This window comes from Alnus glutinosa, chromosome 6 (assembly GCF_958979055.1).
Source record: "Alnus glutinosa chromosome 6, dhAlnGlut1.1, whole genome shotgun sequence".
Taxonomy (NCBI): Eukaryota; Viridiplantae; Streptophyta; class Magnoliopsida; order Fagales; family Betulaceae; genus Alnus; species Alnus glutinosa.
The window spans coordinates 473885-500877 of NC_084891.1; the positions used below are offsets into that span (position 1 = coordinate 473885).

Consider the following 26993-nt stretch of genomic DNA (forward strand, 5'->3'; position numbering starts at 1 on the left):
ATCAATAGGATCGATCCCATCAATCGTGATCGATCCATAGGATCGATAGATCATCCAATCGATCATGATAGATCCATAGGATCGATAGATCATCCAATCGATCATGATAGATCCATAGGATTGATTGATCATCTGATCGATTAATAGGATCGATAGATTATCCGATCAATCATGGTAGATCATCCGATCGATCATGATAGATCAATAAGATCGATAGATCATCCGATCAATCATGGTAAATCATCCGCTTGATCTTGATAGATCCATAAGATCGATAGATCATCCGATCAATCATGGTAAATCATCCGCTTGATCTTGATAGATCCATAAGATCGATAGATCATCCGATCGATTATGATAGATCATCCAATCGATCGTGATTTATCGATAGGACCGATAGATCATCCGATCGATCCTAATCAATAAATATGACCAATAAATCATCCGATCGATCGTGATCGATTAATATGATCGATAGATTATTCGATCGATCTTGATAGACCAATAGGATCGATAGATCATTTGATCGATCGTGATAGAGGTCGACTGATCAGACTTCACACAATGAAGGTTTGATCGATTAATAGTTCTAGAAAACAATTTTTTTTAAAAAAAAAAAAAAGAAACGAAAAAATAAAAAGAAAAACTAGCTTTCTATTAATCTCTTTTTTTTTTTTTAAGAAAAAAAAAAAAGGAAAAAGAACGATTTTTTTTTTGTTGATAGAAAAACCAAAAATTAACTTTACTTTTTATTATTTTTAAAAAATTAAAGAAAAAAAAAATTAAGAATGAAAAATATATATTTAAAATAAAAACAAACAAAAAAAATGAAAATTTTGAAAACATTAAAAAAAATAAAAAAAAATAAAAGGAAAAAAGTTAGCACATATTATTTTGAAAACATAACAAAAATGGTAAATATTATTAGCGGCCACATAAGTGGCCGCTAATAATCAACTATTAGCGGCCACAAATAAAGTGGCCGCTAATAATTGATTATTAGCGGCCAAAAAAGCGGCCGCTAATAGTTTTGGAAAACATTATTTTTTTTTAAAAAAAAAACAAACGAAAAAATAAAAAGAAAAACTTGCTTTCTATTAATCTTTTTTTTTTCTAAGAAAAAAAAAGGAAAAAGAACGATTTTTTTTTTTTTTGTTGATAGAAAAACCAAAAATTAACTTTACTTTTTATTATTTTAAAAAAATTAAAGAAAAAAAAAATAAGAATGAAAAAGATATATTTAAAATAAAAACAAACAAAAAAAATGAAAATTTTGAAAACATTAAAAAAAATAAAAAAAAAATAAAAGGAAAAAAGTTAGCACATATTATTTTGAAAACATAACAAAAATGGTAAATATTATTAGCGGCCACATAAGTGGCCGCTAATAATCAACTATTAGCGGCCACAAATAAAGTGGCCGCTAATAATTGATTATTAGCGGCCAAAAAAGCGGCCGCTAATAGTTTTGGAAAACAATTTTTTTTTTAAAAAAAAAACAAACGAAAAAATAAAAAGAAAAACTTGCTTTCTATTAATCTTTTTTTTTTTTCTAAGAAAAAAAAAGGAAAAAGAACGATTTTTTTTTTTGTTGATAGAAAAACCAAAAATTAACTTTACTTTTTATTATTTTAAAAAAATTAAAGAAAAAAAAATTAAGAATGAAAAATATATATTTAAAATAAAAACAAACAAAAAAAATGAAAATTTTGAAAACATTAAAAAAATAAAAAAACGAAAAAAGTTAGCACATATTATTTTGAAAACATAAAAAAAGGCTAAATATTATTAGCGGCCACATAAGTGGCCGCTAATAATCAACTATTAGCGGCCACAAATAAAGTGGCCGCTAATAATTGATTATTAGCGGCCAAAAAAGCGGCCGCTAATAGTTTTGGAAAACAATTTTTTTTTTTTAAAAAAAAAAACAAACGAAAAAATAAAAAGAAAAACTTGCTTTCTATTAATCTTTTTTTTTTTTCTAAGAAAAAAAAAGGAAAAAGAACGATTTTTTTTTTTGTTGATAGAAAAACCAAAAATTAACTTTACTTTTTATTATTTAAAAAAAATTAAAGAAAAAAAAATTAAGAATGAAAAATATATATTTAAAATAAAAACAAACAAAAAAAATGAAAATTTTGAAAACATTAAAAAAATAAAAAAACGAAAAAAGTTAGCACATATTATTTTGAAAACATAAAAAAAGGCTAAATATTATTAGCGGCCACATAAGTGGCCGCTAATAATCAACTATTAGCGGCCACTTTTTTGGCCGCTAATAATCAATTATTAGCGGCCACTTTATTTGTGGCCGCTAATAGTTGATTATTAGCGGCCACTTATGTGGCCGCTAATAATATTTAGCCTTTTTTTATGTTTTCAAAATAATATGTGCTAACTTTTTTCGTTTTTTTTTTTTTAATGTTTTCAAAATTTTCATTTTTTTTTGTTTGTTTTTATTTTAAATATATCTTTTTCATTCTTAATTTTTTTTTCTTTAATTTTTTTAAAATAATAAAAAGTAAAGTTAATTTTTGGTTTTTCTATCAACAAAAAAAAAAAAAAATCGTTCTTTTTCTTTTTTTTTTTCTTAGAAAAAAAAAGATTAATAGAAAGCAAGTTTTTCTTTTTATTTTTTCGTTTGTTTTTTTTTTTTTTTAAAAAAAATTGTTTTCCAAAACTATTAGCGGCCGCTTTTTTGGCCGCTAATAATCAATTATTAGCGGCCACTTTATTTGTGGCCGCTAATAGTTGATTATTAGCGGCCACTTATGTGGCCGCTAATAGTTTTATTATTAGCGGCGACATTAGTCGCCGCTAATAGTTTCCCGGAATTTTCCACACCTCCCCGCCAAGTTATTAGCGGCCATTTTTAGCGGCCACAATTAGGTGGCCGCTAATAGTTTACAAATAACGGCGACTATTAGCGGCCAATTGTTTTTGGCCGCTAATAGTGTATTATTAGCGGCCACTTTTAAAAGTGGCCGCTAATAACATGATCATTAGCGGCCACTATGCGTTGGCCGCTAATAATGTGGCCGCTAATGATCAAATTTCTTGTAGTGAGATCCTGTGACACGTCATAGCCCATGCCATACGAGAAATATTGCTACATTTTCTAATTTTTTTTTTCCTCCAAAATTTAATTTGGTTTTCAAATGATGTGTCACAATTATATTCCATATGATTTCTTATTTTAAAAAATGTGGCACCATCTCACAAGATTGTGACACATCAATTGAAGAATAAATTTTAAAAGAAAAATTTGAAACTCTAGCATTAATTTTTCTGCCAAATAGGCATATATAGCGAATGATTTTAATGAAAAGCCGTTTCACCCAAACGACATGGTACTGTAACGTAGTCACTAATTTGGAGTCTTACTATTTCCTATAGTATTAAACAAAATTTCCAACCCTTCATATATATATATATATATATAAATCTTTTGAGTAAATTTGAAAGTGATCAATGCATGGGTTGGCATCGAAATGCTACGTATGTCTCATTCAATATTAAGAATAAGGTTATTAAGTTTTGCCCACGTTTAAAATTTATCCCTCGATCACTTTATCATCAAAAGTTAAATATTATATATATGAGTAAATTTGAAAGTGATGGGTGGGAAAATGCTTCTTAATTAACTTTAAAGGTTATAGGAAAGAGATATGCTTTCCTGCCAACTAAAAACACAACTTTTCACCTAGTCAATGTGACAGGGAATCATTGAGTTTCAGCCTTTAGGTTATTTTTTTTAAAAAAAAGATATGAATTCCAGCTACGGAGGTTATTTGGTGAAAAATTATATTTTTAGTTTGCAGAAAATCATATCTATGTAAGAAATTTACTTAAATGTTTATATATCATGAATCAATGTGTATTTTGATTGTTAGTGGGTTTAATAGTTCTAAAAAGGCAAAAACTATATTTAGCACTTAAGCTTTTATCTGATTTGAATTTAGTTTTTTAGTTTTTAATTTCAAGAATTATAAGATCATTATGTTTTGTCCAATTCTGAAATTGGTCCCTTGGTCACTTTACCATCAAAGTTTATGAGTTATCATATGCCATGGGATGTCTCATTTAACACGTCAACGTCCATATATATATCAATACCACGTCGGCAAGTGTCATGTCATCCGGGGGGGTTAATTAAGCTGGTTTCTTTTTGTATTATTTTGAGTTGTATGGATCGAGTGGGTGTGTTGTGCAGCTTCTACTTTGTAAGCTGCTGGTTTGTAGCTGTTGTTGGAGTGGCTATGGTGGAGCGTTTGTAAAATGTTTTCTCTTTACTAAAGTCTGATTCTTCGCGGGGGGGGAGAGGGGGGCAAAAAAAAAAGTCTTGGATCTGGATGCATGCAAGCTAATTAGCCCATGTCATTGATGTCAATATAAAGGATTCAAGCTCGATAAAAGAAAATGTGGTCCAAGAGTTTAACACTTTTTTTTTTTTTTTTTTTTTTTTGGAGCATAGGATCATTTAAAAAAAAAAAAAAAAAAAAAAAAAAAAAAAAAAAAAAAAAAACCTATAGCTTTTCTTGGGTTCTACTTTAGGTGAGAGAGAAGTAACAATTAGAAAAAGAGACTTGATATGAAAGGGTTGAGCTTCGAAGGGTACGGTCCAGCTTATCTCCGGTACCCTCATCTATCTCTCTCTCTCTCTCTAAACACCCAAACTAGTCATTAACGGAAAAATTATTCTCGAGAATACGCGACATGAGGTACATCTAGATTGAGTTTCGAGAATGTAGGCATCCCGAGATCGAGAGTCGATTCATCCGGCCAAGGTTCGAGACAAGCAAGTTTCGAGAATTCAAATATCAGCCGCACCCCAAGAAATCCGGATTAGAAGTCACAATTCAGGTCCAATTAGGACTCTTCGAAGTATCTGGTCAACAGTCCTACTCCAAGTTGAGTTGAGATAGGACTCCCGATCCAAGTCTAATCCCTGAAAATCTGGGATTAGAATTATACTACAAAACAAATTGGGAAAGAATCACAATCCAGGTTTACTAAGAAATTAATGCAATTCCAAATCAAACTCTGACGGCGCTCATATGTCAACACAGATTGAATATTTTATGCATTTAACATTCTTTTTTCTCAGAGTCTGACTTAGGCATCGGTGTGAGATCCCCGGAAGGGTCTCTTGATTTAGTTGTTTTACAGTATTCGTGAGAGCACGAAAAATATCGAAGAACGTGCTGTTCAAACCGTACCAAAAACTTTCTAAAAAAAATAATAGTTAATTAAATGGGACAAAGCATGGAAGCTTACTTTAAAGTATATAATACTCTGAGGCCCAGCCCAACTGGTCGGATTCTGGTTGCATTTGATGGCCTGCCCGTTACCATTTATTTAGATAAAAAAAAAAAAAAAAAAAAGTATATAATACTCGTATTTCACTTTCTGCTACGTACTGTATTTATTGCAATCTTAGCTTGATTTGCACGTTGAAAACTGTACTTGCTAGTTGCTTGTGTTTCGTAATGCAATTGTTCTTTTGATCTTAATTTCTCTTCCGTCAATAACTATAGCAGGAGTCATTAATTTTTCCTCTTAATAGTACTATTAGTAGGAGTAGTATTGTTGTCTTTAATTCTCTTCAGTTGTCTAGTACATGTTTAGTCCTTAGTCTAAGTTCAAGTCTTCCTTTCTCTATGTAGAACAAGTAGTTTATAAATATGGGGATAGTGTAAGGAACGAATTATAAAGAATTAATTATTAAGTATTGTCTTGTGTTTCATACTCAAAAGAAGTTCATTACATCTAATATTTTTAGCATATTTCTATTTTTCGTTGTGGGTACGTATCATCAGTTGGTAGGTTATATAACGTGATTGATTATCAATGGAATATTTTATTATAGTTCTAAACAACTCATATATGAGATTTCTTTTTTTGAGGTGTGACTCATCTTCCCTTCGGTGGTGAGAGTTTACCAAACTTTATTGTTGGCCAGTAAAACTCTGTTCAACATAAAATGTATCCATCTTTTCTTTTGTTCTTCTTTTATCATGCATCAAAGAGGATGCAGTTCTCTTGGGTTGATAGGACGAGATAAATTTAATAATTTAATCAACACTTTAACTCTTCTTTTCACGTGTGGACTCAAACTATCTTTTAATAGGTGAGGCCCAACACGTAGAATATTAAATCGATCACCGATTATCTCAAAAACTTAAGGAGATAAGAAGAGTTAAATTTAATTATCTAATCGATACTTTAACATATATAGCAAAAGAGAGCCCATTTGATAAGGATGGGCTGTAAAACTCTACTTTTGCAGTCTCTAATAAAATATTGACACATCATTTAAACATACTCTTAATATTAGACATGAAAACACCAAATTTTATACCAAAAAACAAAACAATAGAGAAAAGAGCATTTTTTTTTAGTTTTCTCCTTAATTGGCAGAGACCCCACCGGATCTGCCAAAAAAACCCACCGGCCACCTGCTTAGCCAAACACAGCTGCCGAAATCCACTGCAAAGTCCCCAACATTTATCGCAGCCTAGAACAAAGAAATTGCCCTTTTTGGATTCTTGTCTATCAACTGCATGTAATTGAAGAAACAAATATTTAGAAACACATACAACAAAAAGAGAATGGAAGATAATGATAGCTCCAGATGGGCAATCTTGAAATAAGGGCCGGGGATGATGCTTAGCTCTTCGGTGAATAGGCACGCTAATCTATTTAGATCAGCTGGCATGGAAGCTTAATATGAACTATTCTTTTTATACCTAGCTACTTCTAGCCGGATCTATCCAAATTTGATGAAAATCATGTGTGATCTCTACAAACTGTAAATGATTTTTTTCACGAGCATTTGAAGATAAACTTCCATTACAAGATCCAAATAGAGTTTCTTTTAACATCAAGAGGGAATGGATATTAAGAAGAAAGTTGGATCCAAACCCCTAAATGGAAAAGGAAAAGGAAAAGTACTCATACCAGTTACAAAAAAATCTAAAAGAGGGCAAGCTAAAAAATCCAATCCGGTAGCTTCGGTTCAATGGGGTTTAAGGTGTTGAATGAACAAGACAAACGAAAAGGATTTGGTGTTTTCATACGTATTGTATTTTGTGTTTTTTGTTGATTTGTCAACCTTTAAGTGGACATTGTACAATAGAAGCTTTACGGTACATCCTAATAAAAGAGATTCTCATAGCAAAATATACTCTATCCTGTGAGTAGCTTTGCGTATTCAACATTCGCAGAGGGAAAGGGATGCCACGTCATACTATAATGGCTCCTATTTTTAACCTAATGTATGCTACCTTCCATTGCAAAATACACAATATGGATGCGACGAAGTTCCATAATCTGATTTGAAGACATATATAATTGCACTTTAATTAGTCTCTTTGTTTTTGGTTAGACGCCTAATCATATTCAAACATTAAAAAAAAAAAGAAAAAGTAATGGCTTCTTAACTCTCAACAATTGCAGAAAAACATGACCCCATGTTAAATTATTACTTTTCTTTTGTGTGTATCATGCTATGTTATTATTTTTATTAGTATTATTATTAATTTTTTTTTTTTTTAGCATCTTCTCTTTCCCTTCTAAAAGGGCCAAAATTCACTCATCAAATAGTTAATTATTTTGAATATTTTCGAATAAAACAAAGTACATAACGTATGTGACATGTCATTGCCCATGCCAAATAGCTAGGCTTGGTGAATGACTTTAACCAAAAGCCGCTTCACCTGAAAGCCATCGTATTGCACAAAATCCCAAATTTTGTGGGTTGAGATATTGTTAATATAATATTCTTCAATAATAATAAATGAAATTTAAAATTATGATAGTATTTATCTTGAAAATGGTCCAATAATGACGTTTAACTAAGGAAGTATAATATAACGTGATAGTATTAATTAGATAAGAGATAATTGCACCGTTGGCCCTTGGGCTTGGTCATAATTATTTTTGACTCCCTATAGTTCAAAAAAGTTCATGAGAAATCCTCATAGTAAACAATAATTACAAATCAATCCCTCAACACATTTTCCATTCAAAAGTTAACAGATTCCGTTAGTCAGCCACGTTACACTCAATAGGAAGCCGACACGTGTCCATTAATTACAATAAAACAAATATAAAATCTAATAAACCCATTAGCATGCACAAACCCATGAGGGTTGCCAGCGGGACGCTGAGTGCATGCTAAGAGAGGGTAATTGTGACGTCCCTCATCACTTGGGTATGAGAATAAAGATATGCTTATATGTATATTTGCACCCTTCTTGACACAATGCGTTTTAAAGTTGTGATGGTCATGAACTTATCAGAACTATATATGCAGTTAAGCGTATTTCTGCGAGAGTAGTACTAGGATGATATGTTGTATATTGGTATGTTGTAGTCAATAAAATTTGTTCGATGCAAGTCAGGAGGGATTTGCTCTCTCTCGATCGACCCCCTTGCTCCGCCGTTGTATATTGGCTATGTTGTAGGTAGCCCATGCACACCGAAGGGACATGGTCAATGACCTTAAAAAGAAATTGCTTCAACGAGAAGCCATTCTTATATATACCAAAGGTCTCTTATTGAGGAAGTATAGCATAACATGCATGATGCTTTTGGATACCCCTTGGTATAAAAATAGGGCTATAAACCAATAATTGGATGAGTGTTTATATATTATATATGGTCATTACATGTTAATATGTCTCTATAAAATGGAGTAAACCTTTTGCTTTGCACCACGAAGGAGTTTGATCATTATAGCTAGCTATATATATTTATCCTTAATTAAGCATTTCTAAGGGAAAAAAAAGAATGGGAATAAATGCTCCAGTTCTGCTTACCTTTGTCACCATCATATGTTTTGCTTCAACTTCATATACTTTCCAAGGGACTGCCAGCTTCTACAAGCCTCCTTACGTTCGTGAGCACATATAACTATGAATTGTGTATTAATATATATATATATATATATATATATATTTCTCTACAGGGTTAAATAGTTGTAAAAAGATTTGTAAATAGCTTTCTGGAAAATTTAGGTATACGGTTTTTTCACGTAAAAAGTGAGAACAAATTCAGTTTGTAAAAGTCAAAATGTTTAGCTCTGTCTACAATGTTGCTTTACTTAATATTTTTTCCAAAAAAAAAAAGGAGAATTATAACAGAAAGAGGAACAATAATTTTTTTTTTTTTTTTGGGGGGGGGGGGGGGGGGGGGGGTGGAGCTTCTGTATATGTATGTGTCATAAACTCCCTCCCTCTCTCAGGAGTTTATCAAATTATTTCATATATTCACGATGATCAAGGATCAATATCAAATGAGACTTGATAAAGGAAGGGTACTCTATCAAGCTTGAAGGAATATGGAAATACTTTTTTCTTTGGCCAAGACCTTGTTAAATTACATACCAATTGTCTCGAAAGTTTAAATTTATAGAAAATTGTAGTGACTTTAATCATTCATTTAATACTCTAACGTACCCTCGATCTCCTCATGTCATGTGTGAGGATGTTGAAAGGAGACTAACACGTTTGTTCAAATATTATGTTAAATTACCATTTATTCTAAAAGTTTTAATTGATAAAAAAAATGAAAATAAATTTAACAATTTACTTTAATCATCTAATATAACCTAAAGTGTGTATCTTAACCAGCTACTAGCTAAAACTGAGTCCTAACTGATCCTAATTATACAAAAACTAAAACCCGGAAGTAATTTCAATCTCTTTAATTTGCCAGCCTCTGCATGTAATGGATATAGAGATGATGGCATTTTTATAGCCGGAGCAAGTGATGCGCTATGGAACAATGGGGCAGCATGTGGGAAAGATTACTTGGTGCACTGTACTGGTGCTACAAACCAAGCACCACAACCTTGTAAATCCAAAGCTGTTAGGGTCAGAATTGTCGATTATTGTCCAAAAGGATGCTCCGGAACCATTAATCTTTCAGAAGATGCTTTCTCCATGATTGCTAATCTCAGTGCTGGAGTAATTAAGGTTGACTATGCAGAGTACTACAAAAAGTAAGTTATGCTAAAATTAATTAACATTCTCATACATAACGTGCATTGAAGATATATATTAATGTAGACATGCAACGTTATTCACTGTCTAGTTATATATGTTTTACAGGTGGGAGAATTAAGAAGGTCTAGTGAGGGCAAGTTATGACATGATACTGAAATCACATGGCTCGTTTTCTAGGCCTTTGAGCCAAAGATGCTTCGGCTAATTTTCAGCATTTCTTTCTTTCTTTTCTGTGTTCTACAACTTCTACTGGTTGGAATGTTGGACTTCCTATATATATATATATATATGTTACGCACTCTTTTGCTTTTAAAAGCTTTCTAAATAATTAGGGAAAATTTCAATTTACCCTGAAGTTGTCACCAATTTGCAATTCTACCACCAATGTTTCAATTTTGTTAATTGCATCCCATTAAGTTTCAGAAATTTTCAATTTAAGGAATCCGTCCAAATCAACCGTTTGACTTAACGAAATTCAGCCTTTGTGCCGCGCACGTGCCCTTTTTGACAAAATTGCCCTCTTTAAAACGGCATCGTTTTGGACGTATGGAAACCAAAATTGCCCTCTTCAAAACGGTGTCATTTTGTAAGTCTTCTCCAAGCTCCAAAACAACACCGTTTTGAAGACAAGCGCTCAAACAAAGACAGCCTCGCCGAGGAAGACGAACTCGACGGAGATGGACTGGCAGCGTGCGGGTTGTCCTTGACAGAGATGGGCTGCACGACGGATGCCAGCGCGGAGGCCTCCTGGTGTCGGCCAAACTCCAAAGTGACCTTCTCCAAGCTTCAAAATGGCACAGTTTTGAAGATGAGCCCTAAAACAAAACCTAGATCTCGTCGGGGAAGACGGCCTCGATGGATGCTAGCGCAGCAGCCTCCTGTCATTGAGGACACAACTTCACCCTAGCTCAACCACCTCGGCCTCCAGCGACAATTCCGCGTCGTTGAACGACTCGGCCGAAATCGACGAAACAAAGTATTGTCGATTTTGGCCAACGCCGGGAGGCCTCCGAGCCAGCATCCGCTGCGTAGTCCATCTCCGTCAAGGATGACCCGCTTGCCGCTCGCCGCCAACCAATCGAAGCCGTCTTCCCTGACGACGCCGTCTTTGTTTTAGGGCATGATGTTTTGCCTCAAAACAGTGTCGTTTTGTTTTCAGAAATTTTAGTTTTGGTGTTTCACAAAACAATGCCGTTTTGTAGAGGGCATTCTCGTCCATTTTCATCCCTAACAAGCACGTGAACAGCACATGAGCTGAATTTCGTTAAATCAGATGGTTGATTTGGACGGATTCCTTAAATTGAAAATTTCTGAAACTTAATGGGGTGCAATTAACAAAATTGAAACATTGGTGGTAGAATTGCAAATTGGTGACAACTTCATGGGGGTAAATTGAAGTTTTCCCAAATAATTAATACTAGAAACTATATTTTTATCTACAATTTCAAGAATAAGGTTATTAGATTTTTCCCACATGCAATTAGCCACATGTATGAGGCTCATCCACGTTGCTAATTGTTAACCACGTGGGTCCCGCGTAATTAATCCGATTGTTGCTAAAATGACACTTAGCAAGGTGTATTTTTATACACGTAGTTACTTAGCCACATGGCTTTTAGCCACGTGCCACTAACACATGGCTAAATGCATTTTATTTTATTTTTTTTTAAAAAAAAACAAAAATAAAAAATTAGACACTTTTAGCCACGTGGAACTAACCCACGTTGCTAACCACCACAAAAAAGAAGCTTCTTCTTTCTTTTTTTTGGCAGTATTTTCTTCCTAGCCCTCGCTGGAAACTTTTTTTTTTTTTTTTTTTTCTTCCCTCGCCGGAAACTTCTGCAAGGCCGGTGAAATCTTCACCTTCCTTCCCCCATGAAATCTAATCCAGAAAATCCCCCAAAAATCACAAAAAATCCTTTGTCGACCGCATTACCCAAAAATCACCAACAAAACACCAAAAAATACCAACAAAACACCAAAAAATCACCAACAATCAAAAATCACCAACAATCACCAAAAATCAACAACAAAAACCAAAAATACCACGTCGTTGTTCCTGTTTTACGGTTGAAGTTGCATGTTTACCGGAGACGTACGTGTAGCAAAATGAAACTACAAAAAAAAAAAAAAAAAAAAAAAAAAAAAAAAAAGAAGAAGAAGAAGAAGAAGAAGAAGAAAAAACCCAAAAAACGTTGGAATAACACCCCCTTGCTTCACCGGCGTCAGGCCGTGACCCTCCAGACTCCGGCGCCGTCGTCGACCATGGCTCTCTCTCAGAATCACTCAAGTTCTCTCTCTTTCTAGCTCTCTCAGTCTCCCTCTTCCATCTCCTTGACTGTATGAAGAAAACGAAAGAAAAAAAAAAAAAAAAAAAAAAAAAAAAAAAAAAAGGAGGGAATGAAAAGTTAAAGGGGTGGGGGAAATGGGGGAAATGAAAAAAAAAAAAAAAAAAAAAAAAAAAAAAAAAAAGGGGGGGGGGGGGGGGGGGGTGGGAAATGAAAAGTTAAAGAGGGTGGGGGAAATTAGCTAGAAATGAATTGAAAATAAATAATTTTAGCCACGTGGTTAATTGGCGACGTGAAAATTATATATGTGGTTAATTGGCGACGTGACAAAATATACGTGGCTAAAATTTAAAACCTAAAAAAAAAAAAAAAATAAAAAAAAATAAATAATAATAATAATAATAATAATAATAATAATAATAATAATAATTCAATTTTTTTTTTTTCATTTTAGCCACGTGTCTTATTTGTCACGTGGCTAATTGGCGATGTGAAAATTATACACGTGGCTAATTGGCGATGTGGCAAAAATACACGTGGCTAATTGGCGACGTGAAAAATACATATGCCTAATTACCAACGCAAACCATTTCGCTACGTGGTGGATTACCCACATGGCATGCAAAATCGCCATGTGGATAATCACCACGTCGCAAAATAGCCATGTGTCTATAGTCTCGAGTACTGTAGCCACGTGGCTAAATACAAAATTTTTTGTAGTGTGGTCTCTCAGTCACTTTATCGTTAAAATTAGCGAAGTGGCTAATTGGCGACGTGAAAAATACATATGGCTAATTACCAACGCAAACCATTTCGCTACTTGGTGGATTACCCACATGGCATGCAAAATCGCCATGTGGATAATCACCACGTCGCAAAATAGCCATGTGGCTATAGTCTCGAGTACTGTAGCCACGTGGATAAATACAAAGTTTTTTGTAGTGTGGTCTCTCAGTCACTTTATCATTAAAATTAATGGGTTATCATCTGTCACGTATATCTCATTTAACACATAAATGTTCATATCAACACCTTAATATCAATACTACGTCAGCAAGTGTCATATCATCTAGTGGTTAAGCTGGATTGTTTTTGTATTATTTTGAGTTGTATAGATCGAGTGGGTGTGTTGTGCAGCTTCTGCTTTGTAAGCTGCTGGTTTGTAGCTGTTGTTCGATCGAGTGGTATGGTGGAGCGTTTGTAAAGTGCTTTTTCTTTACTAAAGTCTGATTCTTCGGGGGGGGGAGGGGGGGGGGGGAAATCTTGGATCTGGTTGCATGCAAGCTAATTAGCCCATATCATTGATGTCAATATTCAAGCTCGAATAAAGAAAATGCGGTCCAAGAGTTTATCACATTTTTTTTCAAAGGATTCATAGGATCGTTATCAGAAAATTATTGACTCTAGTAACGACTCAAGGAAAAGCGTTAGCCACATTTACGCTATTACCTTAAAAAGCTAGTCAATTTGGAGTTTTTTTATAATTCCTTATAAATCTCAGTTTCACCTAGTAACTAGACAATATGAAATTTAACACTCATGAGTATCTTTATAAGTCATTCACTCTTTGTGAGCTTGTAAGCTATTCATCTCTTTCCCATATGAAACTGGGTATTACAAACTGCCCTCCTTAAACCCCTGACATCCTCGTCAGTGTCATGTCATGCGGTGCTTCGGCCAGTACCACATGACCTGTCATTACTAGGTGGCTCTGATACCATTTGTAACGACCAAGGAAAATCGTTAGCCACATTTACGCTATCATCCCAAAAGGACTAGTTAATTTGGAGTTTTTTTGTAATTCCTTATAAATCTCAGTTTCACCTAGTAACTAGGCAATGTGGGACTTAGCATCCATATATGAGTATTTTTATAAACCACTCGCTCTATGTGAGCTATTCATCTCTTCCTCATATGAGACCGGAGTGTTATAACTCTAATCGTTGAAAATCCGATATTAGAGTTGTACTACGAAATGAATTGGGAAAGAATTATAATCCAAGTTTGATAAAGAATCTAAGTCCAAATCAGACTCCGACGGCACACCTATGTCAAGAATTATAATCCAAGTTTGATAAAGAATCTAAGTCCAAATCAGACTCCGACGGCACACCTATGTCAAGTAGAAGCTGGAAACTTAATTCAAGTTGACAACTACCTCTTAGCCTATAAATAGGCTCATATACGTATAAATATAGATTGAATATTTTATGCATAAAACATGTTTTTTTCTTAGAGACTGATTTAAGCATCGGAGTAACATCAATTGTTTTGCAGTATTCGTCAGAGCGTAAATAACATCGAAGAACGTGTCATTCATACCATTGCTCCGCCGTTGTATATTGCTACGTTGTAGGTAGCCCATGCGCACCGAAGGGACATGGTCAATGATTTTAAAAAGAAATTGCTTCACTGAGAAGCCATGCACTGATTTTGAGTTTTGTTATGTTATTTATATAAATATTAATTGTTCAATAACAATAACCCCATTCTTGTACCAAAGGTTTCTGATTGAGGAAGTATAGCATAACATGATGGTTCTGGATAACCCTTGGTATAAGAATAGAGCTATAAACCAATAATTGGATGAAGGTCTATATATTATATATATATATGGTCATTACATGTTATAAATATGTCTCTATAAAATGGATCGGAGTACTAAACCTTTTGCTTTGCACCACAAAGGAGTTTCATTATAGCTAGCTATATATATTTATCCTTAAGTATTTCTAAGCGAAAAAGAATGGGAATAAATGCTCAAGTTCTGCTTACCTTTGGCACCATCATATGTTTTGCTTCAACTTCATATACTTACGATGGGACTGCCAGTTTCTACAAGCCTCCTTACGTTCGTGAGTACATATAACTATGAATTGTTTATTAATATATATATTTTTTTTATTACAGGGTTAAATAGTTGTAAAAAGATCTGTATATATATAGCTTTCTGGAAAATTCAGGAATACGATTTTTTCACACAAAAAGTGAGAACAAATTCAGTTTGTGAAAGTCAAAATGTTTAGCTTTGTCTAAAATGTTGCTTTACTTAATCATTTTTCCAAAAGAAAGGAGAATTATAAGAGAAAGAGGAACAATAATTGGGGGGAGGTTCTGTATATATATGTATGTGTCATAAACTCCCCCTCGATCCCCCTCAGGAGTTTATCAAATTATTTCATTTGTAGTCACGATGATCCAGGATCAATATCAAATGTATATGGACATAGTTTTTTCTTTGGATAAGACCTAGCTTGTTAAATTACATACCAATTGTCTCGAAAGCATATATAAGTTCATAGAAAATTGGGACTTTAATCATTAATTCATTTAATATTCTAACGTACCCTCTCCTCATGCATGTGTGGGGATGTTGAAATGGGACTAAGACGTTTGTTCAAATACCATGTTAAATCACCATTTATTCTAAAAGTTTTAGTTGATAAAAAATAGTAGTAAATTTAACCATTTACTTTAATCATCTAATATAACCCAAAGTATGTGTCTTAGCCGGCTACTAGTTAAAACTGAGTCCTAATTATACAAAAACTACAACACCCACTACCAAAAAAAAAAAAAAAAAAAAAAAAAAAAAAAAAAAAGGGTATTTATGGACGGTTTTTTTCTAGACGGTTTTAGAAACCGTCTAGAAAACAAAATTTGCAGACTGTTTTTTTTAAAACCGTCTAAAAAAATTTATTATAGACGGTTTTTACTAAACTGTCTGGAAATTTTCATTTCTAGACGGTTTCATAAAAACCGTCTATAAATGTTATTCTCAAAGAATTTTATGGACGGTTTGGTAACCGTCCATAAAATTCCAAACGGTTTAGTAAAAACCATATGGAAATTTTCATTTATAGACGGTTTTTACCAAACCGTCTATAAAATTAAAGTTCTAGATGGTTTCTTTTGAAACCGTCTGGAAATATTTTTCCTCATAACATGTCATCAATCCGCGTGATGCCTCCAAATTGAACCACATCCATCCGATTTTTTTTCAAGCCAAAATCACAACCGTCCGTTTTTTTTTTTACAATTAAGGAATAAAACTTTCCCAGCCAAACCAAAACAAATTAAAAGGAATATGGCCTAGCCGGAGGTAGCTAGATCAACGACGTCTCCGAGCTCTCTGAGGTCTACAGCTTGAGCGAGAGCGTGTCCACTACAACCACCGGCCAAGAGAGACGAAGATGAGGAGGTCCGATCAGCCAAGAGAGAAGAAGATGAGCGTGTCCACTACCACCACCGCTTCCACACCTCCAATTCGAGACCGCGCGCTGTCGGACAGACATCTCTGACGATGACTCCCCGTCCTCCCCCTCCGCCGAGCTTGAAATCAAACTGAGCCGCGAAGCCCGTCATCCCCCTCCGTGGAGCTTGAAATCGAACTGAGCCGTGAATTAAGCCCGATTTGAGCGGCAAAGCCCGTCGTCCCCCTTTGTCGAGCTTGAAATCGAACTGAGCCATGAAGCCCGTCGTCCCCCTCCGTCGTCCTCTCCGCCATCGACCTGGCCAAGCCCGATCTGTTGCAACCACGGCGGCATGGGGGTATGAGGGGTTTGCTCAATCAGGCCTCAGAAAGGAAATTAACCTAATTATCTTAACATTTCTGGAAAAGAAATAAATAATTAAAAAATAATAATTTAATTAATGATAATAATATATATTAATAAAAAAAAAATTACATCTCCTAAAATGAAAAAAAAAAAAAAAAAAAAAAAAAAAAAAAAGGGGGGGGGGGGGGGGGGGGGGAGGGGGGGACAAACCGTCCAGAATTGAATCTGGACAGTTTGGACAAAACCGTCTAGAATTTCAGACGGTTCGGCCCAAACCGTCTGAAAATTCATTTGACGACACTTTATCCTAAACGGTTTTAAAGTCTAGAATTGTTTCCAGACGGTTTTTTTCAATTTCTAGACGGTTTAAAACCGTCCAGAATTTGTGTTTTTTTTGTAGTGACCGATGTAATTTCAATCTCTTTTGCCAGCCTCTTCATGTAATGGATATAGAGATGATGGTATTTTTTTAGCCGGAGCAAGTGATGCTGTGTGGAAAAATGGGGCAGCATGTGGGAAAGTTTACGTGGTGTACTGTACTGGTGCCACAAACCAAGCACCGCACCCTTGTACGGATACCGGTACCGCTGTTGTGGTCAGAATTGTTGATTATTGTCCAAAAGGATGCCGCGGAACCATTAATCTTTCAGAAGTTGCTTTCTCTATGATTGCTGATCTCAGTGCTGGAGTAATTAAGGTTAACTATACAGAGTACGTGTACACAAATTAAGTAAGTTATGCTCAAAATTAACATCCTCATACATACATAACATAACGTATATATATATATATATTGTAGACATGCAACGTTATTCACTGCATGTCTAGCTAGTTAATTATATATGTTATACAGGTGGAAGAATTAAGAAGGTCTAGTAAGGGCAAGTTATGATGATACTGAAATCACGATGGCGATCATTTTCTTGCCTTTGAGCCAAGAAGCTTAATTCGGCTAATATTCAGCATTTTTTTCTTTCTTTTCTGCGTCCTACAACTTCTACTGGTTGTACTGTTTATGTTTATTGTAATGATATTTTATCCTGCTAAGAAAAAGAAAAAAAAAATGTTTTTGAATATTTCTGATTAAAACAAAAGTATAGCCAGCACTCGCTCCTGTGACACGTCATAGCCCATGCCAAATGAGAAATGCTACATTTTTTTTATTTTTATTTTTCAAAATTTGGTCTTCAAATGATTTGTCATAATCCTATATGATCTCTTATTTTGGAGAATATGTCACCATCAATCTCACAGGATTGTGACATATTATTTGGAGACCAAATTTTGAAAACTCTAGTATTTTTCTTCCAAATAGACATAGCGAATGATTTTAATGAAAATCCGCTTCACCCAAACGACATGCATGGTACTGTATCGTAGTCACTAATTTGGAGTCTTAAATGGCATGTTTGGGTATTCGATTTTTTGAAATCTGAATTCAACTATAATTTAACGCTCGAATTCTGACGCAAATAAAGCTAAAAAAGATGTTTGGATAGTTTAACTTTCTGAAATAAAATTTAAAAAAATAAAATAAAATCTGATTTATTTTTAAAAAATCCGAACACCAGCAAATATAATCAAGATTCCTGTTGTTAAACAAAATTTCTGTCGAGCCTTCACGTGAGAATAGGATTGTATATATATATATATATATATATATATCTGGTGAATAAATTTGAAAATGATGGGTGGGAAAAGGCCTTTTATTTAACTTTTAAGGTTATAGGAAATTGACTTGTTAGGATACCTCTATAAAATGGATTAAACCTTTTGTTTTATGAAATTACGTGTCTTTTTAGGAATTTTTAAGGGAAAAAGAATGGGAACAAATATTTTTGTTCTGATTGTAACACCCCAATCTAATAATCTCTATAGAAGCATAGCATACTTTTTATTTTTAATATCCTAAAAATGGATTTGTCACAATAATTTACACTATTACATACTTCTCGAAAGATGACAAACCATGCATCAAGCCTATACATTAAAAATAAATCACATAGAATTTTTCCAACTAACTAGTCACCAAAAATTAAGATATATATGCAACATTTTGCTAAGCTTCAAGATCCTCAAATTTTGCTGGTATCAATATTATTAAGAGTCTTTGGTATCAATAATTTACCAATTGGAATTATGCATAAAACTTAAAAAAAACAATTATCAATATTTTCAAAACAAGTGTAGCATTCAATAATTATGAGAATAATTTATGCACATGAGTAACCATTTTTATTGTGAGCAGTAAAATAATGCAAATATATTAAATCAACTCTCAAATGTCCCCCTCAAAAAAAAAAAAAAACTCTCAAATGTCATACACTCGTTGTCAAACATTTTCGCTCCATCTGATTGGGTTGTGCGATCTCCATATTGGGACTGAAATTTCTTCTCGGGTAAGAAGAAGCGACTCTCCTTGGTGTCTCTAGCCATGGGACTGCCTATATAATTTCTAAGAAATTCACCCATGATCGATTACTATGTTGCATCTCCCTCTAAAGCACACATAGTTGCACAATCCCAAAATTTAGAATCCAAACACTCAACATGCATTCATCCTCATACAAGAATTAGCTTCGGTACCAAGCTTATAAATCTCACTATGCCATAGGGAGTTTTCAAATCATAATCAAAGTGCTCAGATAATTGAATCATTTAGAAACTTATACATAAAGTGCCAATTTCCATTTTCCGAAAACAAAATCTCATATCTCATCATGAAATTCCTATCTGTCACATTGGTAGCCCGATGCCTTTCCAAATCAACCAATGCAAATTCGCATTTATAAAATTCCACAATGGCACAACTATATCAAATATAATATTATGCATAATCAGTATCAAAATATAGCACGACTCACTATTTGTTTGATTTATTCAAAATTTCTCATTTATTTTGAGAATCAATAATAATAAGACATATGCACATGTATATACACTCGAATACATTTTATTTTTAAAATCTTTACTTTTGGGAGTATTATTTTCATAAAATCATTGACTAATCAGTTATATTTACCTTAAATTACTGGACCACTACTACAGGGATTTACTACACCTCAACTTATGCCACTTGTTTATAAAAATAAAATAATTAATTATCAATACCTAAAATAAAAAATTCATATTATTTAATTTATAAATTCATAAAAGCCAAAAAAAAAATTCACTTTTATCTTTTATCTCTCACATTTCCCAAATTTTGTCTTTTTTCTTACATTTTCTTTTTTCCTTTTTTATTCACATCCGTACATGACTTTTTTTTTCCCTTTCTTTCTTTTCTCTCTCTCCCCTCTCTCCCCTCTCTTCCCCCTTTTTTTTTTTTTTTTTTTTTGGCTCTCTTCTCTCTCATGCACGCCTTAATTGGTAACTCAACGAAACTCTACCTCAGTCCACCAAAATTAAACCCCAATGAATTATTAAGTATTGTCTTGTGGTTTTTCTCTGGCCAGCCCCAAATTGAGTGTTGTTGTGTCTTATACTCAAAACAAGTTCATTATTTCTAATATTTTTAACATATTTATGTTTTTCGTTGTGGGTGTCATCAGTTGATGGGTTATATAAGGTGATGTAACGTTATGATCATGAGTTCTCTTATCAATGGAGAATTTTCTTAAAGTTCTAAACAACTCAGATGAGATTTCTTTTTTTGAGGTGTGACTCATCTTTCCTTCGATGGTGAAAGTCTACCAAACTTTAATGTTGGCGAGTAAAACACTGTTCGACATAAAATTTATCCATATTTTCTTTGTTCTTCTTTTATCATGCATCAAAGAGGCTGCAGTTCTCTTAAGCTAATAGGATCGATAAGATAAATTTAATAATTTAATCAATATTTTAACACTTATCTTCACGTGTGGGCTCAAACTATCTTTCAATAGGTGAGGCTCAATACCTGGAATATTAAATCACCACTTATCCCAAAAACTTAAGGAGGTAGGAAGAGTTAAATGTAATCATCTAATCAATACTTTTAAGTAAAATATACTCGATCTTGTGAGACACTTTGTGTATTCAACATTCGCAGAGGGAAAGGGATGTCACGTCAGACAATATTGGCTCCTATTTTTAACCTAATATTGATGTATGCTACCTTCCATTGCTAAATACACAATGTGGATGCGACGAAGTTCCAAACTCTGATTTGAAGACATATATAATTGCACTTTAGTCTCTTTGTTTTTGGTTAGACGCCTAATCACATTCAAACATCTAAAAGTAATGGTATTTAACTCTCAACAATTGCGGAAAAACATGACCCCTTGTTAAATTATTACTTTTATTCTGCATATATCATACTACATTATTATTTTTGTAAGTATTATTATTATTGTTATTATTATTTTTAAGCATCTTCTCTTCCTCTTCTAATAGGGCCAAAATTCACTCATCAAATAGTGAATTAGTTTGAATATTTTCAAATAAAACAAAGCCTATAACGTATGTGACACGTCATTGTCCATGCCAAATAGACTTTTTGAATGACTTTAACCAAAAGCCGCGTCACCCGAAAGTCATCGTACTGCACGAAATCACAAATTTTGTGTGTTAAGATATTGTTAATATAATATTCTTCCATAATAATAAATGAAATTTAAAATTATGATAGTATTTATCTTGAAAAAAGGGTCCAATAATAATGTTTAAGTGAAGAAGTATAATATAACATGATAGTATTAATTAGATAACTCGGCCTTCGTGTGAGAATAGGGTTGTATATAATATAGTTTATTGACATACGTGGTAAGACGCCTCTATAAAATGGATTCTACCTTTTGTTTTATGAAACTACATATCTTTAGATATTTCAAAGGGGAAAAAAAATGGGAACAAATATTCAAGTTCTAATTGTTGTATATACCATAATATGTTTTTCCTCCATTTCAAATGCTACCCAAGTGAAAAAGAATGGGAGTGCCACCTTTTACAAAGCTCCTTGCATTCGTGAGTATGTAATATATTATTCCTTTTTGGTTGTGGCCTTTATAGCACATTTACGGTATTTACTATGTTTATTATTTTTTCAATAAACATATACGGCATTATGGATATTTCCATTAATTTAGATTACCGTAAATATGGAATCGGTATTATGGTTATTTCTATTAATTTAGATTACCGTAAATATGGAATCGGTTAATTGATTTTAAAATCAATTAACGATATTGTTTCCTTGATGGAAGGAAACAAATACGGTGTTTACCATTTTGAGGGTCCCTAACCTAGCCTATAAATAGAGTGCCTGTGTACACCATCAGTACAGCCATCAAGCAATAGGCATAGGTTAGAAGATCCCTCAAATAATCTTTCTTGTTCTTCAGATGGATCGTGGAGACGCTTGAGCAAACATGGCTAGAGGTAAGCCTGAATCCTGTTTATTCGTTTTCCGCTGCGCATGTTAGATTAAATAATATGTTGATTATTTCTAACATGTGGTATCAGAGCCAGCCTCTATGCTATTTTGCTTAGCATATAATTTTACTATGTGTTATCAATATTGAATCAAATATTTTTATTTGTTATCAATATTGAATCAAGTATATTCTATTTGGTATTGTTCACTTCTGTTTGTCAATATTGTTTGAGCAATATTTCGTCTTTTGTGACATGATAGAAACGCATTAGCGATTATTTTGTGAATATTTGTTGTTCACGTACTGTTTGTGAAAACCCATAAATTTGATAAAACTATTTTTTGTTTTATCACTATTCTGTGTATTATGATATACTGCCTAATTTTGAGTTGTTGTAATTTTGATATGGGTATTTTCATAAAGGGGTGGCGGCTAGGGTTCCATTTTTAGGGTTTTCAACCCATCTGGAACATTACGGGTCGGGTTGGTTGGTGACTGGGTAGGGTTTCGACCCATTAAAGTTTTTGGGTTTGATATATTTTCGGGTAGGGTTTTTTAAAACCCATGCAGTTTTTAGGCCATTTAAGTGGGCTGACCTAGTTTGGGCCAGCACTATACATGGACCCAGAGGCCTGACCCGATTAAGTGGGTTGACCCAATTGCCCAAATACAGTAGCCCATTTGGAGTCTTGTGACCCAGAAGCCCAACCCAATATAGTAGCCTAATACAGATACCCAACCCAAATTAAATGGGTTAACCCAATTGGGTCAGCCCAATACAGCAACCCTTTTCAGTAACCCATCAAGTTCTTTTTAAAAGGAGAATTTAGGCCTTATGGTGTTTAGAACCTGGGTTCACCAGGTGTAAAGGGCCTTGGCCACTTACTAAACCATTAGGCCATGTGTTTTATTATGTCCTCATATTAAAGTTTTATTCCCTTTATTATTTACAGTACTGTGTATTAAAATTATTATTTATTTAATACATGAATTGAGGAATATATATTTTAAATTTATATTGTTTAAATATAAATTGTTTGATGCCTAGACCTAAGAATAATTAACAATACCATATATACTGGTGTGTTTACAGTAATATCTAAGAATGCAATGTCGGGGAAAGTTCTGGCAAGGAAAGTCTTGGGATTTAAGTGTGTCCGGTGTGACCCCCCTCACTTTCCTGGGAGCTCATCTGCTTGCACCTTGGAAAATGCTGTTTACCCCATTTAAGTATTGGTTTGTTATATTCCTGGGATATTAAGGGGGCATCTATAAAGTTGTTAGATGTTAATGAAGTCGCTATTATTATTATGATTTTGGGAGAGCCAAAGCATCCCAATTTTTGAATAATAATTGCATCAAGATTACACACACGTAATTATCATGATAATTATGGGAGAGCCAAAGCATCCCATTTTTGTATGATAATTACATCAGGATCACACGCATGAACCTCATAAAGATTTATTAGATGTTCATGAATTACAGCGTGATTATTATGATTTTGGGAGAGCCAAAGCATCCTAATTTTGTAATAATTGTATAAGGATCGTACACATGAACTTCATATAGAAAAATTAACATCGTATTGTAATTAACTCATAAATTTAATTACCTATCCCCAAAGGGAAGTTTTTATTTTTATGACTTAATTAGAATGAGATAACAAATTTAGTATTAAAAGTAAAATTTCTTTCGGTTGCCCAAAGGTACGAAGAATTTTATTTATTAATATTTAAATTTATTAGTCTTATCAATAAAGAGTAAATTTCATGCGTGATGCAACCTTTGCCCAAAGGTAGGTTGAAATTTACTATTTAAATTGGCATTGGCTAATTTAAAATAAAGTTACTTCATAGCATTAAAGTATTTATTTTAATTTTGGGTTATTGCAGCTATTCCTGTTACTCTACCTTTTGGTGGTTTTATATTCCAATACATTATGATAATATTTTTCTGACTGGAAAAATGATTGATATGCTTTTTCATTTGGGGTGTTAAAAATTTTGGTACTCCGTGTGGACAAACCACCTACTCCCGCGGAATTAAGTACGCCACGTGAGATTATTAAGCATGAACGGTGGGAGTGATTTAATCACTTAAGTTAGATGTTCATGAAATCTCATGTCACTAAAGTCATCAGGGATTTATTCCTGAATGTTTTAGAGCCAAAGTTTTATAAAGGTTGTTTATGAACATTTAGTAAGTTCAAACAAAACTTGGCCAGCACCCTAATAGAAAAAGCTTTAAAGACAAACCTTTTACAGTTTCTGAAGTGTTTATAATCCCATTATGGGAATGAAGGATATTATAGATTAGCTTAAGTCCCTAAAGATTGAGATTTTTGAGTCATTGTTGGTCTATTTCAATTTTTTTGAATTCTCTCTTCTAAGTGTAGAATTTTATCTTGTAACACACGTAAGGATAAATGGTTAGTAAATAAACTTCTAACCATGTGTGTTCAAGGATATGAGAGAATTTATAAAGTGTTCACATGATTATTCATGTCAAAGGAAGGACCAATAAATGCAATCATGTCCAACACTTAAAGCATGAGAATAAGGTGCCAATAAAGTATTATGGCAATCAAGATACATATTTCTCATGAAATAAGGAAAATTAAGGGCATATAAAGAAAGATTGCATGAAGTATAAGAAATGACTTAAAATAAAGATAATCTCCATATCTAGTATGTCGTGAATCTCTTTTAGTGACTCAATCAAATATATTGTGGATTGATTATGGTTTAACAATCCACATTGTCAACACAAATGCAGAGTCCTTTTTAAAATGGATAACACGTGTTTATAATTTGAGCTTGTTGGGATCTATAGGTTAATTTTAAAATTCAGTTATAATTTTGACCTCAAAAAATGATTTATATTCCATAATCTTTTTGAAATCTATTTTCTAGTTTGGCTTATTAAAAATTTCAATTTTATTTTAAACTTGAAATTTTTCTTATTTTTTGGTGGAATATTGGTTGGGGTTTATTTAAAGTCTATTTAAAATTGACCTACGTCCCAATTTTTGAAACAAAATTATTTGTTTATTTCTGCATAGTGATGTTGACGTAAAGTAGAGTCTTTAAGAATTTAAAAATGCTCTTGTTATGGCTTTGGAGATTGAAATATATCTCCATACAGAAAATAAAAGTCGGTGATTTACTGACTTTGGTACTTGTGTGGATTGCATAAGGGAAAGCATACCAACAAGACCATTAGAGGTGCCAAAGAGAGCCTTTTAAAATTCTTGAGATCATGTACATTGAAATATGTTAACCTTTCCATACTCATTGCCTAAATGGTCAGAGATATTTTTTATCTCTTTTAGTGATGACCATATAAAGTTTATGTATCTCTATCTTCTAAATATTAAAGCTGGGGTATTGAATGCTTTCAATACCTATAAGGAAGAAGAAGAGAAACAATATGAAGATCATAAGATCTAATATAGGCATAGAGTATTAAGGTAGGTACACACAAAAGGAAATGATTAGTAATACTAATCTGCTATTACCCTTATAGAGTAAAGCTTTGAAGACCGTTGTGTATATATTAAACAGGATTTCATCTAAGGTTGTCCATAAGACACCTTTTAAAGTATGAAATAGATGGAAGCTTAGTTTAAATTATTTACACATATGGGGTTGCCTTGCTAAAGAGAGGATTTATAATCCTCGCCTTAGAAAATTAGATTCAAGGACAACCAACGGATCTTTTATAAGCTATCTAGTAAACTTTAAAGGGTTTTAATGTTTTATTATCCTTCATATAAGCCTAGAGTTGTTGATTGTAAAATTTCTAGAGGATGCAGAACCTAGTGGGAGTGCTCATTTACATAAATTGGAATTTGAGGAAGCACTAGAGTTGGCCAAGTCTCCTCCTCATAGAGGATGATTGATTGTATTCAGGAAAAATCAGATTGATTATCCTGAGCCACAATCATTTCTAGAACAACCAACTCATACAGAATAGGTTCAAAAGTCTATTCTCCCATTGCAAAATGCAGAGGAAGTAGAATTAAGAAAATCCTATAGAATAAGGAGATCAACAATTCTTAGTGATCATATTGTATATCTCCCAGAGTCTGATGTTGACATTGGACATAAAGATGATCCAAGTTTGTTTTCACATGCTATGAGTGGAGAAAACTCCACATTGAGATTCAGTGCCATGAAGTAAGAGTTAAATCCATTGCTCAACAGTCTAGCTAGACTCGTAGCCAATGGTTTTACTCATAAGGAAGGCATTGATTATCGTGAAACATTCTCTCCAGTGTCTAAGGATGGTTCATCAAGATGATCATAGCATTAGTAGCTCATTTTTGATCTAGAGCTACATCAAGTGGATGCGAAAACGACTTTTCTGAATAGGGATCTTAAAGACGAGGTTTACATGAAACAATCAAAAGGTTTTATAAATAACAGTCAGAAAGCTTGCAAATTAAAGAATTCTATTTATGGGCTGTGATAGATCTCTCAATGGTAAGATACTTTTTACAAGGTTATTGTTTATAGAAAACCTTGTTGATTAGTATATATACCTTAAGGTCAGTGGGAGTACAGTAATCTTTCTAGTCCTATATTTGCAAGTGGTGATTTAGGTTTGTTACATAAAGTTCACAAAACTTTGAAATGAAGGATTTGGGTGAAACCTCTTATGTCTTTTGACATAGAGATTCACAGAGACATAAAGAATATTAACATTGTCTCGGAAGGCCTACATTGAAAAAAGTTTTGGAAAAAAAATTTAGAATGAAGGATTTGCACCTTCAGT

The 26993-nt window shown here is 33.3% G+C and overlaps 2 protein-coding genes across 2 annotated transcripts; both read left to right on the plus strand.

Moving 5' to 3' along the window:
• The first annotated feature begins 8704 nt into the window (after window positions 1–8704).
• LOC133871817 (EG45-like domain containing protein) lies at window positions 8705–10215 on the plus strand. Its single transcript, XM_062309242.1, has 3 exons — window positions 8705–8902; window positions 9721–10006; window positions 10116–10215. Exons 1-3 carry the CDS (start codon window positions 8794–8796, stop codon window positions 10126–10128), a joined length of 408 nt encoding a protein of 135 aa, XP_062165226.1. The 5' UTR covers window positions 8705–8793; the 3' UTR covers window positions 10129–10215.
• A 4736-nt stretch (window positions 10216–14951) lies between these two features.
• LOC133871349 (EG45-like domain containing protein) lies at window positions 14952–17931 on the plus strand. The gene is made up of 3 exons (XM_062308782.1): window positions 14952–15153; window positions 17289–17568; window positions 17711–17931. Exons 1-3 carry the CDS (start codon window positions 15045–15047, stop codon window positions 17721–17723), a joined length of 402 nt encoding a protein of 133 aa, XP_062164766.1. The 5' UTR covers window positions 14952–15044; the 3' UTR covers window positions 17724–17931.
• The last annotated feature ends 9062 nt before the right edge of the window (window positions 17932–26993 follow it).

Coding starts and splice junctions, on each gene's coding strand:
- LOC133871817 (XM_062309242.1), top strand. CDS start 8,794: ATGGGAATAAATGCTCCAGTTCTGCTTACCTTTGTCACCATCATATGT. Junction 8,903..9,720: donor CTACAAGCCTCCTTACGTTC/GTGAGCACATAT, acceptor TTAATTTGCCAG/CCTCTGCATGTAATGGATAT.
- LOC133871349 (XM_062308782.1), top strand. CDS start 15,045: ATGGGAATAAATGCTCAAGTTCTGCTTACCTTTGGCACCATCATATGT. Junction 15,154..17,288: donor CTACAAGCCTCCTTACGTTC/GTGAGTACATAT, acceptor CTCTTTTGCCAG/CCTCTTCATGTAATGGATAT.